The 16,727-nt window shown below is 40.1% G+C and overlaps 1 protein-coding gene across 2 annotated transcripts in view; it reads right to left on the minus strand.

Annotated features, from left to right (window-relative positions):
- Nucleotides 1-7,186: 7,186 nt before the first annotated feature.
- LOC115229021 (zinc finger FYVE domain-containing protein 21) overlaps nucleotides 7,187-16,727 on the minus strand; it is a 47,741-nt gene continuing 38,200 nt past the window's right edge. For both annotated transcript variants that reach the window (XM_029799449.2, XM_029799448.2), the window contains 2 exons: nucleotides 10,397-10,521; nucleotides 7,187-7,461 (listed from right to left, as the gene is read on the minus strand). In XM_029799449.2, coding sequence (XP_029655309.1) covers nucleotides 7,420-7,461; nucleotides 10,397-10,521 — 167 coding nt within the window. In that variant the 3' untranslated portion in view covers nucleotides 7,187-7,419. The remainder of the gene's footprint in view (nucleotides 7,462-10,396; nucleotides 10,522-16,727) is intronic.

Here is a 16,727-nt window from a genome sequence, read left to right on the forward strand (position 1 = left end):
TATATCATAGATATTTTGATGGCTAGACATATTTAAATATACATACATGTATAACACATTTATACACAAGCACACAAACACCATTGTATATACAACACAGGAAAACATATATACACATACCTGTATACATGTGTGTACGTACACACACTCATATACACAAACATATATACATATAATATATATCTATATACATTTTGGGTGGTGCCCCAGCAAGGCCACAGTTCCTGGTTGAAACCAGTCCAAGTATATATATATATATATATATACTCTTTTACTTGATTCAGTCATTTGACTGCGGCCATGCTGGAGCACCGCCTTTAGTCGAGCAAATCGACCCCAGTACTTATTCTATCGGTCTCTTTTGCCGAACCGCTAAGTGCCGGAGACTTATATATATATCTATAAACATAGCAAAGACCCAAAGAATTCTGAGGAAATAAGAGGCAGAGCATCCAATGGCAGCCAATGTGTGTCATACCCAGGTGGAGATTTACCGGTCGTCTTTGTCAAGTTTCTGGGGGACTTAACTACGTTAACACAGTCCATTTTAAGCTGACAGACCTTTCAATATTTTGGGGTCTGTTGGAAAACTCATTTAAATAAAAGGGTTCCTTGGTAGTGAAAAGGTTGGGAACCACTGCCCTGGAGGGACTAGGGTTCCATCCCAGAGGCAAAGAATTTATACTACACTGCCAAAATACTTCACCCTCCCTAGGTCCATTGAAGCGAGAGAGAGAGAAAGAGAGCTCAGAGTCTGTGTATACCTCAGATAGATCGGTCTCCTATCGAGAGACAGAAAAACTATATAAGGCCTCCCCTACAGAAAAGTTGTCTTTACGACAATTTGTGTGCATCTGTGTGAATGTTCATTTACTCGTTTCAGCCGTATGGTTGCAGTCATGCTGCAGCACCACCATGGTCTTTCTGATTTCCCCACTCTGGGCAGTTTTGTATCACCACACCCGTCTGTGCCTTGGTTCCAGCTGTTGGCCCATTTGGTGGATAAGGGAGTTGGATTCTGCTGCCCTCGTCTGCATCTCACGTCGGTTTATCCAGTGTTGTGGAGTTCCCTTTTGAAAACATTTTCCACTTCACGCAGCATTTCTTAATTTTCGTGTCAGGGTATTGAAGAACTGTGCCCTTTGACCCCTAGACTATTATTGCAGTACCTGGTCCTGAATTTAGATATAGTGGTTGCTGCCTTTGCTACAATACAATGACAGCCAGTTCTGGCATTTGTATAGCACTCAATACCAAAATTAGGTGCCAGCCCTTGTAGGATTTTCCATAGGTACATTATTGCATATCTCTCACGACTTTGCTCCAGAAAGTAAAAGTTGCAGTTTTCTCAGCCTCTCCCTCTGTAGCTCATCTCCTGCACTGCTTCAATCTCTCAGTCTCTGTATATATATATATATTGACTTTTGTGAAATGACACATTTATTTATATATATATATATATATTATATATATATATATTTACACTTTATAAGGATATTTACACTCTCTAAGATGTTTGGAAAAGCTATATGAAATTTAGCTGAAGAATACTTGACATTATATTTGCTGTAACATTTGCAGCTTTAAATAAAATGTTTATAGTATGAAACAATTGTACTAAACTACTGATCCATTCTTGTTGCTTATTTTTTGGTGTATATATATATATATATATATATATATATGCGCATGTGCCAAAGCTGACCAAATTGTTATGGATGCAATGCTGCAAAGCCTGATGGTTAGGACACTTCACTCATAATCACACGATTGTAGTTTCAATTTGCAGACTGGACGTTGCTCTGTGTTCTTGTGTAAAAGACTTCATTTCATGTCAGTCCAGTCTGCTCAGCTGCAAATGGGTCACCCCTGTGACAGGCTGACATCCCATTCAAGGGGAATGCTGGTCTGCCTGCCAAGCCAGCAGAAGCGCATTGTGACCAGCAGTATGTAACACCTGACAGTCTGGTTGCTTCAGTGATACACACACAGGTACTTACACCTATGTCACATCAAGGGCCAACCCCAGAGGGAGATCTAGGGTTTAGAATAGATTTCCCACTTTCCTATCTCCAGTATCCTATCAACACTTGATGACTTCAATGTTGTGAGTTCGATGTTACTGTGCCTAGCCATTTTCTGGCACCCTACAGGTTGATGTGCCTAGATATAAGCATACACACACATATATAAACAATGCATTTTCCCATTTGGAGTCAATACAGAATTACCGATAGTATTTATGGAATTTTGATTTATTGTCGGGTGACTTTTGGCCAGCCGTGTATCTGTCCCCTCGGGTGATTCCAAGTAACTGGAGACCTTTTGAAATCATCTGAAGACACACATCTACACCAAGGGATACGCCTGAAGCAGATGGTCAGAATCCCACTTGTGAAGGGACAGTGCTAGAGGGGCCGAAACAATCACAGTGATGAATAAAGCTTCTTCCATCTTCCGTCTTCCATCTCTCTCTCATTAATCATAGACACATCATCAGGATCTTCACTAACTAACATATGCCTACCATGCCACAACAGACAAAGTCTGGGCAGCTTCATGTCAAACCATCCAATCCCCCCATGCCAGTAGGAAGAAGACGATGATACATATATATATAAATATATATAATATATATAAATATATATATATATATATATATATATATATACACACACACACACACACATATATATATATATATATATAAATATATATATATATATATATACACCACACACATATATATATATACACATATATATATACACCATATATATATATATATACACATATATATATATACACACATATATATATATATAAATATATATATACACACACATATATAGGTGAAGCATGGGTGTGTGGTAAGCTTGCTTCCCAACCACATGGTTGAAGGTTCAGTCCCACTGCATGGCACCTTGGGCAAGTGTCTTCTACTAAAGCCTCAAGCCAACCAAAGCCTTGTGAGGGGATTTGGTAGACGGAAACTGAAAGAAGCCCGTCGTATATATATGTGTGTGTGTGTGTTTGTACCCCTACTGTTGCTTGACAACCGATGTTGGTGTCTTTATGTCCCTGTAACTTAGCAGCTCAGTAAAAGAGACCGATAGAATAAGTGCTACGCTTACAAAGAATAAGTCCTGGGGTCGATTTGTTAGACCAAACATGATGCTCCATCATGGCCACAGTCAAACGACTGAAACAAATAAGAGAAGAAAAGTATACATACATACACATATACATAGGTAACACTACAGATATCCATCGGTGACCCTCCATCCTGACTGATGGCTTCTTGTAATCCCTGTTAAAATAGATTAATGCACTTTTTTTATATACAAAGAAAAGTTTCCATTGTATTTTCAGGGAGGTTTTTGCTAACAACAGAAACACCAACCCATCCATGACCATGCCATCGACTGACCATCACTCTCCCCCACCCCACCCCACAATTTCTTCTTCATTTCAGAGATATAAAGGCAATGCATAATTAACCGAGACCCCCCCTCCTCCTCTCCGCTACGCACACGTCCCATAATCCCTCTGGTTATTCGACATGCAACCCCCCACTTCCCACCCACCCACCCACCCCCTCCACTACACGAACACCTTTGCGTTTCCCCCACCCCCCACCGCATATCTCATGATGCTTCAGGTGTCCCACAGCAGACGACCACCACAAAATAGGATTCAAAACTATAAACAACCAAACAACATCACATGAATGGAACCCCCCCCCCAAAAAAAAAACAGATACACAGCAAAGGATGTTGTCTGCAGTTGAGCAGGAAGTGGAGGGGGTGGGGATGCCCCACATTAAAGTCTTCAGCAAGTCTTTCATTCCTTCCAAGACAGTTCTTCATTATAACAGCTTGGTTGGTTGGACTGCTTCATTTTTAAACAAATCTATTATATACATACATACATACATACACGCACGCATACATACATACATATACATGTATGTATAAGTTTTTAAAAGGAAAATGTTGACAGTAACTTTGAAGTTTTCGCTTGCTTACTAACAACAGACAGAAGGGAAATAAGGCAAAAACTTCGAGGTCCCTGTTAACTTTTTCCTGGAAAAGTACTTTAAATAAGTATTGAGTAATTAATCAGGGTAATTAACGAACATAAAAATATATAGATAGATATACACACACACACATATATATGCATATACATATATACAGATATTATATATATATTGTTGTATCTAGGAATGGTCATTTTGCCAGTTTAGCCAATAAAAACACATGCACTATATATTTGGTGTTATTTATTTTTTACATTAATCTTAATCTTATTTCGGCCAGAGTTCTTTCGTCACACTCCTGTGACCTCATCAGTGGTCCTTTGTTTTCTTCTTTCTTATTTGTGTGTCTCTCCTTACTAACAGTCAGCCATTTCGTATCAAAAATATAATGCGCGTTTTTTTGTTGGCTAAACTGGCAAAATGACCATTCCGAAATACAACAATATCTGTTTCAACATACGATTTCACATAAAAATATCTTGCACAACAAATATATATATATATATATATATATATATATATATAAACAATTGTGTATATACACACATATAGAAAGACACACATGCCAGGCACACATGTATAGACATATATCAATGATCTTCAAATATATATATATATAGATATATATGGAGGCGCAATAGCCCAGTGGTTAGGGCAGCGGACTCACGGTCGTAGGATCGCGGTTTCGATTCCCAGACCAGGCGTTGTGAGTGCTTATTGAGCGAAAACACCTAAAAAAACTCCACGAGGCTCCGGCAGGGGGTGGTGATCTCTGCTGTACTCTTTCACCACTCTTTCTTCTGTTGGCCTGCTCATTTAGCCAGCGGGGTGGCGTCATTCGAAGGCTAAAACAATGCGAAGTGCATTGTGACCAGCGATGTGTAGCAACATCTGATGGTCTGGTTGGTCACGTGATCACGTGATATATATATATATATGTATATATATACAGACACACATATAATGTCAAAGAATAAAATGACCTCCTAAGGTAAATGGGGGAGGTGAGAGGCAACAAAGATAAAGGTATATTAAATACCAAACAGTAAATTCTTGATTTTCTAAAGGGACAATGGCTGGAGGCAACTGCAGCTGAGTCTCCCAAAGTAGGGGACACACGGACAACTGTGAAGGATCTGGGACTGACTTGGCCTGAAACATTAAACACTGCTTCTGGACACAAGCAGAAGAATGTGGCTGTGTCGTACTCTCACAAAAGATGTCCTTAGTGTGTGTGTTTGTGTATATGTATACACACACAAACACACACACACATATATATATATATATATATTGCATTTATATTGTGTGCATATATGCGTGTGTATGCATGTATATATATATATATATATATATATATATATACACACATACATACACACACACACATATATACACACACACACACACATGGTATAGCACCTCCCATAATGTTGCATTTCAATGAAGACAACCCAACAACAATAATAATAATAAAGACCCTTTTACAGGATGGGGTTTTGTGGATTACATCAACCCCAGTGCGCAACTGGTACTGAATCTATCAACCCTGAAAGGATGAAAGGCGAAGTCAACCTCAGCGGAATTTGAACTCACAACATAAGGATGGACAAAATACCAGCAGGCATTTCTGCCCAGTCTATTAAGGATTCTACCAGCTGACCGTCTTCAGTAATAATAATAATAAACCTTTCTACTAAAGGCAGAAGGCCTCAAATTTGGGGGAAGAGATTAAGTTGATCACATCAACCCCAGTGCGCAACTGGTACTTAATTTATCGACCCTGAGAGGATGAAAGGCAAAGTCAACCTCAGCGGAATTTGAACTGAGAACGTAACGGCAGACAAAATACCTATTTCTTTACTACCCACAAGGGGCTAAACACAGAGGGGACAAACAGGACAGACAAAGGGATTAAGTCAATTACATCGACCCCAGTGCGTAACTGGTACTTAATTTATCGACCCTGAAAGGATGAAAGGCAAAGTCAACCTCAGCGGAATTTGAACTCACAACGTAACGGCAGACAAAATACCTATTTCTTTACTACCCACAAGGGGCTAAACGCAGAGGGGACAAACAAGGACAGACAAAGGGATTAAGTCGATTACATCGACCCCAGTGCGTAACTGGTACTTATTTAATCGACCCTGAAAGGATGAAAGGCAAAGTCAACCTCAGCGGAATTTGAACTCATAATGTAAGGATGAATGCAAGGCCACTAATTATTTGGCCCAATCTGCTAACGATTCCGCTAGATGACCACCTTTGATGAGGGTAATTATTATCATTCTTTCTCTTTTACTTGTTTCAGTCATTTGACTGCGGACATGCTGGAGCACCGCCTTTTAGTCGAGTAAATCGACCCCGGGACTTATTCTTTGGAAGCCTAGTACTTATGCTATCAGTCTCTTTTGCTGAACCGCTAAGTTACGGGGACGTAAACACACCACCATCGGTTGTCAAGCAATGGGGGGGGGGGGACAAATACAGACACACAAACATATACACACACACATACATATATATACATATATATATACGACGGGCTTCTTGCAGTTTCCATCTACCAAATCCACTCACAAGGCTTTGGTCGGCCCGAGGCTATAGTAGAAGACACTTGCCCAAGGTGCCACGCAGTGGGACTGAACCTGGAACCATGTGGCTGGTTAGCAAGCTACTTACCACACAGCCACTCCTGTGCCTTTTAAAGCAATAATAATAATAATAATAATTGGCATTTTCTCATTTTTTTTGCCAGGGAAATATAAAGAGAAAAAAAAAAAAAAAGGGTTGTAATTTGGTGAATCAGCAAGAAAAATATTGATTAATAAGAATCTATGAAGGTGATAATGGTTTGTGTGATGGAGGAAGCAGGGTGGGGTGGGGGTGGAGTGAGCAGACAGACGGAAGGGATGCGGGTTCTAGTCGTGACCCATCCTCTCCCTCTTCACCACCATGGGGGAGGAAAATGATGTTTGTTGTGTCTGATGATGTTGGTGATGATGATGATGATGATGATGTTTAGACCGGGGCCAGTCCTGATCCAGTAAATCTTATGATCAAAGATATTCCAGCCATGACCTCCCCTTGACACAGTCTATCTAAGATTATGTTATCCAATGTGTTTTTGCCTATTTTTTTTTTAAAAAAGATGTTGGTCGCGGTTGTTATTTCCAGCACATTTAGTGAACACATAGAGGCTTCAGTCATCGTGTATCTAGGAGTAAATAACTGCTTGTGCTCTTCATTTATTTCAGATGATTCAAATGGAATTTGAGGGAGATTTTATCAGTTGTTTCTTGCAGATGAAGGGAACATGACGAGTGATGACAGGAGGGAGGGTCACAGACGGAGTGGCAGAAGCTGGATCAGTTTCATTGGTCCTGATTGCGATTCTCATACAGAAGTCGGAATGCCTGCAAAGGAGAGGAAAAAAGAAAATAAATGTGTGTGCTATTAGGACAGGCATAAGTCTATCTTGGACTACAGTACTGAATGTCTCTTTTCCCTTTATCTTTTACTTGTTCCAATCATTAGACTGTGGTCTGCTGGAGCACTGCCTTGAATCAGCCCCAGGACTTCTCTTTTTAAACCTGCTACTTATTCTATCAGTCTCTCTTTTGCGGAACTGTTAAGCTACAGGGACATAAACACACCAACACCGGTTGTCAGGTGGTGATGCCACCTGACAACCATAGACACAAAGACATACATATATACACATATATATATTGAGTGAAAATGGTTTACTGAACAAGTGGCACTTTGACTTGTTTAAAGTGGTCATTGCTTGTGCTGAACAAAGCAGCCAACTCTGTTGTGTCTGATGATGCAAAATTTGAAAAAGATATCCAAAAATATATCCAAATAAAGCAAGTGAAGCATTTGGTAGGTTGCGACACAGACTCTGGAACAGCCACGATGTGTCTCTGAAAGTGAAAGTAGAAGTCTACAAATCTCTTGTTCTATCTCCTCTTCTGTATGGTGCCGAAACGTGGACCTTGTACCGCAAGCATATCAATCATTGATTCCTTCCATATACTCTTTACTCTCTCTTTTACTTGTTTCAGTCATTTGACTGCGACCATGCTGGAGCATCGCCTTTAGTCGAGCAAATCGACCCCGGGACTTATTCTTTGTAAGCCCAGTACTTATTCTATCGGTCTCTTTTGCCAAACCGCTAAGTGACGGGGACGTAAACACACCAGCATCGGTTGTCAAGCAATGCTAGGGGAACAAACACAAACACATACACTTATATATATATATATACATATATACGACGGGCTTCTTTCAGTTTCCGTCAACCAAATCCACTCACAAGGCATTGGTTGACCCGGGGCTATAGCAGAAGACACTTGCCCAAGGTGCCACGCAGTGGGACTGAACCCGGAACCATATGGTTGGTAAACAAGCTACTTACCACACAGCCACTCCTGCGCCTGAGATATGACATATGAGATGTCTGCGTTCTATTTGCAATGTTAAATGGCAAGATCGTGTTCGAAATAGTGAGTTACTAGAAAGGTGTGAGATCAGTGGTGTTGAGACATTTTTGATTAGTTAGTTAGTTCATTTTTTGGCTCAAAAAGCAAAAAGCAAGGCCATGTAAGGGGACATGGAGTTATGTACAGGGTGGTGTTCATGTAAAGAGTTCAGGCCATTTGTGGTCAAGGGAGACTTTGAACCGAGCGGTCGTCGGCATCTTCACCATCTCGTCCGGCAGCTTATTCCACGGATCCGCAACCCGGACGGAGAAAGCCCCTCTCCTTCAATTGAGATGAAATCGTCACAGATAGAGCTTTTCGGAATGACCCCGCAGCCGACGCTCTGGAGCAAGAGTGAAGAACAGCTCTTTCGAGAGGTTACACTTTCCGCTTATGATGTTGTGAGCGAGAATGAGATCACCACGGCGGCGGCGTTTTTCTAGAGAATAAAGGTCGAGCGTCTTCAGCCTTTCTTCATAAGACAAATGCTTGAGACCAAGAACCATGCGGGTAGCCAGCTTCTGGACTCTTTTGAGTTAAGATACAAATGCGGTGGTCTGGTCATCTCATTAGAATGGATGACTCAAGAGTTCCAAAGCAGCTTTTTTATGGGCAATTGACAAATTCTTCCCGTCCAACAGGGCGTCCTCTTCTTCGTTACAAGGACAAACTAAACGACAATCTGAAGCGTTGAGACGTTGCTCTGAGCTCCTGGGAGAGTGCAGGAGGGGATCGCAGCTAATGGAGGAAAATGTGTTTTCTAAAGACTAGAGAATTTGAAAGTAACCGTCTTCGTCATAGGGACGCCCTTCGTGCAAATTTGAAAGCAACGCATCAGCAAAATCCACCAAACAATGACTGTGTGTGTCACTGTGGATTCAAAGCACGAAGCAAAGCTGGGTTAGCTGTCCACTCGAGAAAACATTTTGAACCAACGAATGCATGCAGGTATACCATTTGCGAGAAAGTGTGCAAGACATCTGCTGGATTGAAGGTACACATGTGGTGTCACAAGGCTTAGGAATTGTTGAAGGTTATTTACTGAACCCTTATTCATCATCTTTGATGAGAGAATCCACCACCATATATATAAATATATATTTATAGACACACACAACAGGCTTCTTTCAGTTTCCATTTACCAATTCCACTCACAAGGTTTTCGTCAGCTCCAAGGCTATAGTAGAAAACACTTGCCCAAGGTGCCATGCAGTGGGACTGAACCTAGAACCACACGGTTGGGAAGCAAGATTCTTACCACACAGCCACACTTGCGCCTAGATAGAGTATAAAATTATAATTTCTTGGAAAAATATTAGACATATTGGGAGAGAGGAAGAGAAATGGAGAGAGAGATATAATAACTGGGTTCCAGTTGATCGAATCAACGGAACAGCTTGCTTGTGAGATTAACGTTCTCAGTGAGATTCAGCCTAACACAGAATGTGGCAGATAGATAGACAGACAGACAGAGACAGGCAGATAGATAGATGGATATATATATATATATATATATATAGATAGACAGACAGACAGAGACAGGCAGATAGATAGATGGATATATATATATATATAGAGAGAGAGAGATAGATAGATGGATATATATATATATATAGATAGATAGATGGATTATATATATATATATATATATATATATATATATATATATATATATATAATATATATATATATATATATATATATATATATATATAGATAGATAGATAGATAGACAGACAGAGACAGGCAGATAGCTAGATAGATAGATAGATAGATAGATAGATAGATAGATAGATAGATAGATAGATAGATAGATAGATAGATAGAGAGAGAGAGAGGCAGATAGATTTATTGATGTACAAACCCTTTGCATAGCACTTATCCAGTTCAATCCCTGCTTATGGGTCGATGATGGGATAACCATTTTGACAAATGTTTGCCCATTTTCTGAGTCATATGTTAACAGCAGACCCCTCACATTAGTATTTTCTGAAAAATAAATAAATTGATAAAAAAGAGGGACACACACAAAAGGGGCACATCAGAATAAAAAAAAAGGGCATAAACAATTCTGTTTATTTCTTTATTTTTTAGGGGGTTGAAGGATTCAGCCCCTGTTCTGTCAGTAACCCTTTCAGGCCTGAACCCCTAACTTTACCCTCTCCCTGGGCTTCTGAGCAAAAACATGAATAGTTGCATATACAGCTCAGCAATAATTGCAGGAAAACAAATGGGCAAAATCATAAAAACAAATTCAGACTAACACCAGGACCCTATCTTTTAAGAGTTGGATTCACCCAAATGGCTACTTTCCTCATCATTTTCACCAGTTTGACTGTCTGAATCGCACTCATTGCTAGCCTAAGAGTAAACTCTTCACCCAAAGACTAAATGTCGTCAATAGTTTCTTCAACTGCAAAGAGTGTAGGGCTTGCTCGTTTACAAGACAAAATGCGGGGTTCATCACAAAATTGGCTATTTTTGTTCAATTAAAAACAGAAGTAAAGAACAGAAGTAATGGAGGACACCATTAACAATGACCCCTAAACACACTTGAGCACAAAGCTGAAACATAAGGTGGGGGTCTCAGTTTAGCTTCTTTTTCTATACGTATTGTTCATTAGTGTTTTGCCAGGAGATGATGATGATGCCTAACCCTGGAACTGCCTCTGGCTCTGTAGTACAAATGTCTTGTTTTCAAAAGTCCTGAATTAAAATCTTCCACCAAACCTTAGTCACAATTTATGTTCCTAACACTAGCTTAATGATAACGAAGTTGTTTTGCTAAATTCTTTGTTATATTTAAAATTAATTGAAAGAAACACAGAACATCTCAACAGAAATATGGCAACGAAAGGGTTAAAATATATAATAGAGAAACAATTCTTAACCCTTTTGATGCCAACCTGGCTGAAACCACTTCTGGCTCTGTAGTACAAATGTCTTGTTTTCAAAAGTCCTGAATTAAAATCTTCCACCAAACCTTAGTCACAATTTATGTTCCTAACACTAGCTTAATGATAACGAAGTTGTTTTACTAAATTCTTTGTTATAGTTAAAATTAATTGAAAGAAACACAGAGCATCTCAACAGAAAAGGGTGAGACCATTTTTGCTATAACAGGAGTTACTATGTTGGTATCTAAACATGTGTGCCCTCTGATGGCATTTCTTAGTACAACTTGCAGACTGTAGACATTTGCCCTTGTAGAGAGGGTTCCATACATGCCCAACACAATTTACAAATGATAACAAATGTTTGCGTTTATCAAGATTTTAGTTTTATAAAGTACTAGCAGTATCGCCCGGCGTTGCTCGGGTTTGTAAGGGAAATAACTATATAAGCATTTTTAGAGATGTAAAGTATAATAGTGTTACTGTAGCTTTTTACGTTCTGAGATTTAATAATACATTTTTAGAGAGTTACTTCCCTTATATAAACTGACCGAAAATGCATTAAAAATACGGAAAAATTATGGTAAATTTTTTTTAAAATTGTAGACTCATCGTAGACACGTGCTAATACCCAGAAGGGCTCGATATGAATCACCACTATAAGATACCCGGTTTTGGTTAAACTGCACCGCAAAATGTGGGAGTAGTTAGGAATCTAAATCGTAGGAGACAGACAGCACACAACCTCACTTTTATATATAAAGATTTCTTTCTGAGTGTTCTCGCCGATTCATGAAAGACATTATGATATATCTGTTGTAAATTAAGCTTTAAGGAATGGTGACACCCACCCCTTTCATACCAACCCACCCAAGATCACTACTGGTCATATGAGACAATTCTTTTGTTTTAAAGTGACTTAAATTAAAAGTCATCAGAGATTTGTTGTTAACTTTTAACTTTCTGAGTGGCAAAATACCTATTTCTTTACTACCCACAAGGGGGAGGGGGTTAAACACAGAGAGGACAAATGGATTAAATCGATTATATCGACACCAGTGCGTAACTGGTACTTAATTTATCGACCCCCAAAAGGATGAAAGGCAAAGTCGACCTCGGCGGAATTTGAACTCAGACGGTAACGGCAGACGAAATACTGCTAAGCATTTCACCCAGCGTGCTAACGATTCTGCCAGCTCGCAGCCCTTGAGTGGCAAAATACCTCAAGGGACTTCATTGGTCAGTCAGACCTGAAACACAGGACATCACAAACATTGTACGAACTTTGGTGACATTAATTTTCAAGAGGGACACTCCAACATAAGGGACAAAATGATAACCTTAATATCTGTTCTGTAAAGGAACTGTCAGAACAGTTGAGGGGAGGGGCCTTTGATGAGAGGTTAAGATTTCATTTACGTTCCAAACACCAACAAAGTTATTTTATTAAATTCTTCATTATTTTTAAGATTAATTAAAACAAAGGTAATGCTTTTCAAAAGAAATAACAGAAGGATTAAAGTGATTAAATTTGAGATCGATAATCATACTTGAGGGGATTACTTTAATACTAATCCCTAGCAAACTGCCCCTTGTCTTTCATATACAAAACGGTTTCAAAACATTTGAACCAAAAACGATCAAATGAAAAAAACCTGCATCAAGATTTGTCAAATATATACCCGAGGTGGCTGCTGAAAAGATCCTGGCTTTTAGGGTATTGTGAGGGGCCTGGTTGGTGGCCTGACCTTCCGGGTTCTTTTATAGGGCTTAGAAAATCTGAAGGACCCTTACAAAAATAAGGGAATCTGAGAGGAGAAAATCTTGAATAAAATCATAATTAACTGATCTTCCTCTATTTTCTTTTACCTAAAACCACCAACTTTTCAGCAACCCCTTATGCCTCTGTGTATACACACCCATATATATATATATATATATATATCGAACCTCATCCGATGACAGGCACCTATGCCTACCCCACTTTGCTTGCAAAGACCTGTTGGGGCAAGTGAAATCGAAATTGAACCAATCCTATGACTGGCACCCGGCAGATGCCAGGACCCCTGGACTGGAGATACGTAAAAAGCACCATCCGAATCGTGGCTGATGCCAGTGCCGCCTCGACTGGCTTCTGTGCAGGTGGCACGTAAAATGCACCAATCCGACCGTGGCTGTTGCCAGCCTTGCGTGGCACCTGTGCAGGTGGCACGTAAAAAGCACCCACTACACTCACGGAGTGGTTGGCGTTAGGAAGGGCATCCAGCTGTAGAAACATTGCCAGATCAGACTGGAGCCTGGTGCAGCCTACTGGCTTCCCAGATCCCCGGTTGTACCGTCCAACCCATGCTAGCATGGAGAACGGACGTTAAACGATGATGATGATGATGATGATATATATCAGAAATACAAAATTTCTAAATCTCTCGTAGAGAAAGTCATGCTGAATATCCCCGAGAACTACGTTAAGGGTACACGTGTCTGTGGAGTGTTCAGACACTTACACGTTAATTTCACGAGCAGGCTGTTCCGTTGATTCGGATCAACCGGAACCCTCGTCGTCGTAACCGACGGAGTGCTTCCATATATATACATATATATATCAATCTTTTGGTTATATTCTAAATATCAAAATAACAAATGCAAAAAAAGTTAGTTGAAATTCTTCATCTGTAATGAAAGGGTCAAATATTTAGGCTCTTATTTAAGCAGGGATTTTAACGACCCTTCTAATAATTTTGCGGTGCCTTCTTTTTAGGGTCTTCATACAAAAACAGACACACAATCTGCAAACAATACTTTTTAATTAATAATAATGTTTTAATTTGGTTCTTCAGAGATTTATTTAACCAGAAATTGATTAAAATCAAAGGATTTCCATATGTATTTGAGGTGTTGTGCATATGTGTGTGCAGATGTGTGTGTGTGTGTGTGTGTGTGTGCATATGTATCTGTGAAGGCAGGTGGCCCATTGATTAGGTGTTGCATTCGTGACTGAAAGGTTTTGGGTTCAATTCTCAGACTGGCAGTAAATTGTGTTCTGGAGCAAAACACTTCCATTTCACATTGCTCAGTCCACTAAGCTGTCAATGGGTTCAACCCTGCAACAGACTGGAGGGTGAAGACATATCAGGACGTCCCCTCATATCACAGGAAGGTGAATGCAATTAACAAAACAGATTTGTACATAAATCTTTCATTGTTATGAGACTCACACAGAAAGAGGGGACACACATGCAATATGGACCCTGTTTCAGGGACACGGTTTTGATTCTTTTTCTTTTTCAAGACTTCATGCTATGACCCTTTAGCATAGAAAGCAGTCATATCCAGGGCCCAAATATTCTTCCTGTTTTATGATCAAACTGGCCAGATCCCACCTCTCACACCTACCCTAAAATGCCATTCTAAAACTAAACAATCACATCATCAAAATCTGAAATCTTTGGGATAATCCCTGATTAATTCAAAACAATGGGAATAAATAGACATTTTACATTTGACAGGATAATCTGAATGCTGAAAAGGGATACAAAGGGTCCTAACAATGTGAAGGGGCTACAAACACACGACTAAGGGGCAGGAGGGAGGAGATGAATAATAATAATAATAATAATAATATGCACCAATGCGACCGTGGCCGATGCTAGCCTCGCCTGGCTCCAGTGCAGGTGGCACGTAAAAAGCACCCACTACACTCTGGGAGTGGTTGGCGTTAGGAAGGGCATCCAGCTGTAGAAACACTGCCAGATCAGACTGGAGCCTGGTGCAGCCTTCTGGCTTCCCAGATCCCCGGTCGAACCGTCCAACCCATGCTAGCATGGAGAACGGACGTTAAACGATGATGATGATGAATAATAATAGGCAGTGGCTCTCATGGCTTCTGATCTTAACTGATTGGAAGTGTCATCATGTACATTGTTTTGTCTTGGTATAAAAGATGGCCTACAGCAAATATTCTGCTCAATACCACAGATTTGCTTGTCAGTTGCTTGACCTTAACCAGTTGAGCATGTCACTTAGTGGCTGACGATATGTGCATCTCTGATCATGAGCAGAAGTAGTGGGGGAACATCATAGCCATGTGTTGAGAGGGATTCTTTGGGGTTTGAATAATTCACCTCTGGAAACATGGGTGTTTCATTTAACATCCTTAAACAACCCTTATTCAGGGACCTTTTGAGCAGGATGTTTTACTCGACCAGAAGAAAATTCTAACTGGTCCCCACCTGCAAGGTCATGTGCTGTTTATCTTGATATGAGATCACCATGTCGCGCACATATGGTTGTGATGCATGTGCCTAGTGTACCCTTATCAGACGGGTAGTCATGATGGGTACAATGGGCTTCGTATATTTTACCCCAGTGTCACTTTGATGGCATGAACTGCTCTCTCACTCAATAATAATAATAATAATAATAATAATACTTTCTACAATATGTTCAAGGTTTGGATTTTCTAGGGAGGGGGACAGTCATTCACATTGGCCCCAATATTCAACTGGTACTTAATTTATCGACCCTGAAAGGATGAAAAGCAAAGTCAACCCCAGGGGAATTTGAACTCAGAACGTAGCAGCAGACGAAATACTGCTAAGTATTTCGTCTGGCGTGCTAACGATTCTGCCAGTACACTGTCTTTATTATATTAATAATAATAATACTAATAATAATAACAACAACAAAAATGGGTAAGCACAGGTATGGCTGTGTGGTAAGAAGTTTGCTTCGCAACCACGTGGTTTTGGGTTCAATCTCACAGAGTTGCACCTTGGTCAAGTGCTTTCTCATATGTCCCAGGGCTGACCGAAGTACTGTGGGAAGATTTGGTAGATGAAAACTGAAAGAAGCCCATCATGTGTGCATGTGTGTTACCGTCTCCTTGTGTCAACATCAGGTGATAGTTGCAAGCAAGTGTCATCATTAAACAGTGCCCTTCCTTTCCAATCTTCCATGAAAACATGTCTGGCCACAGGGGAACAAGTGAAGGTTGGGTGGCAGCAAGAGGACCCAACCATAGAAAATCTGCCTCAACAAACTCTGTCTGACCCAGGGAAGACATTAAAACAAAAAGGATCCTAATTTCTTGCCCGAGGCTCAAATTTTTGAGGGAAGGGGCATTAGTCTATACCATCAACCCCAGGATTTGGCTGGTACTTTATCTCTAGAGGTCATTAAAATAAAGTACCAGTCAAGTACTGCGACTCAGAGTATCAACTAATCCGATCACCTCAAAATTGCAGCCCTTCTTCACCCACAACAGAATAAGATTTCACCAAGGCACACCCGACCCCTTCAATT

Source organism: Octopus sinensis, unplaced genomic scaffold (genome assembly GCF_006345805.1).
Source record: "Octopus sinensis unplaced genomic scaffold, ASM634580v1 Contig11616, whole genome shotgun sequence".
NCBI lineage: Eukaryota > Metazoa > Mollusca > Cephalopoda > Octopoda > Octopodidae > Octopus > Octopus sinensis.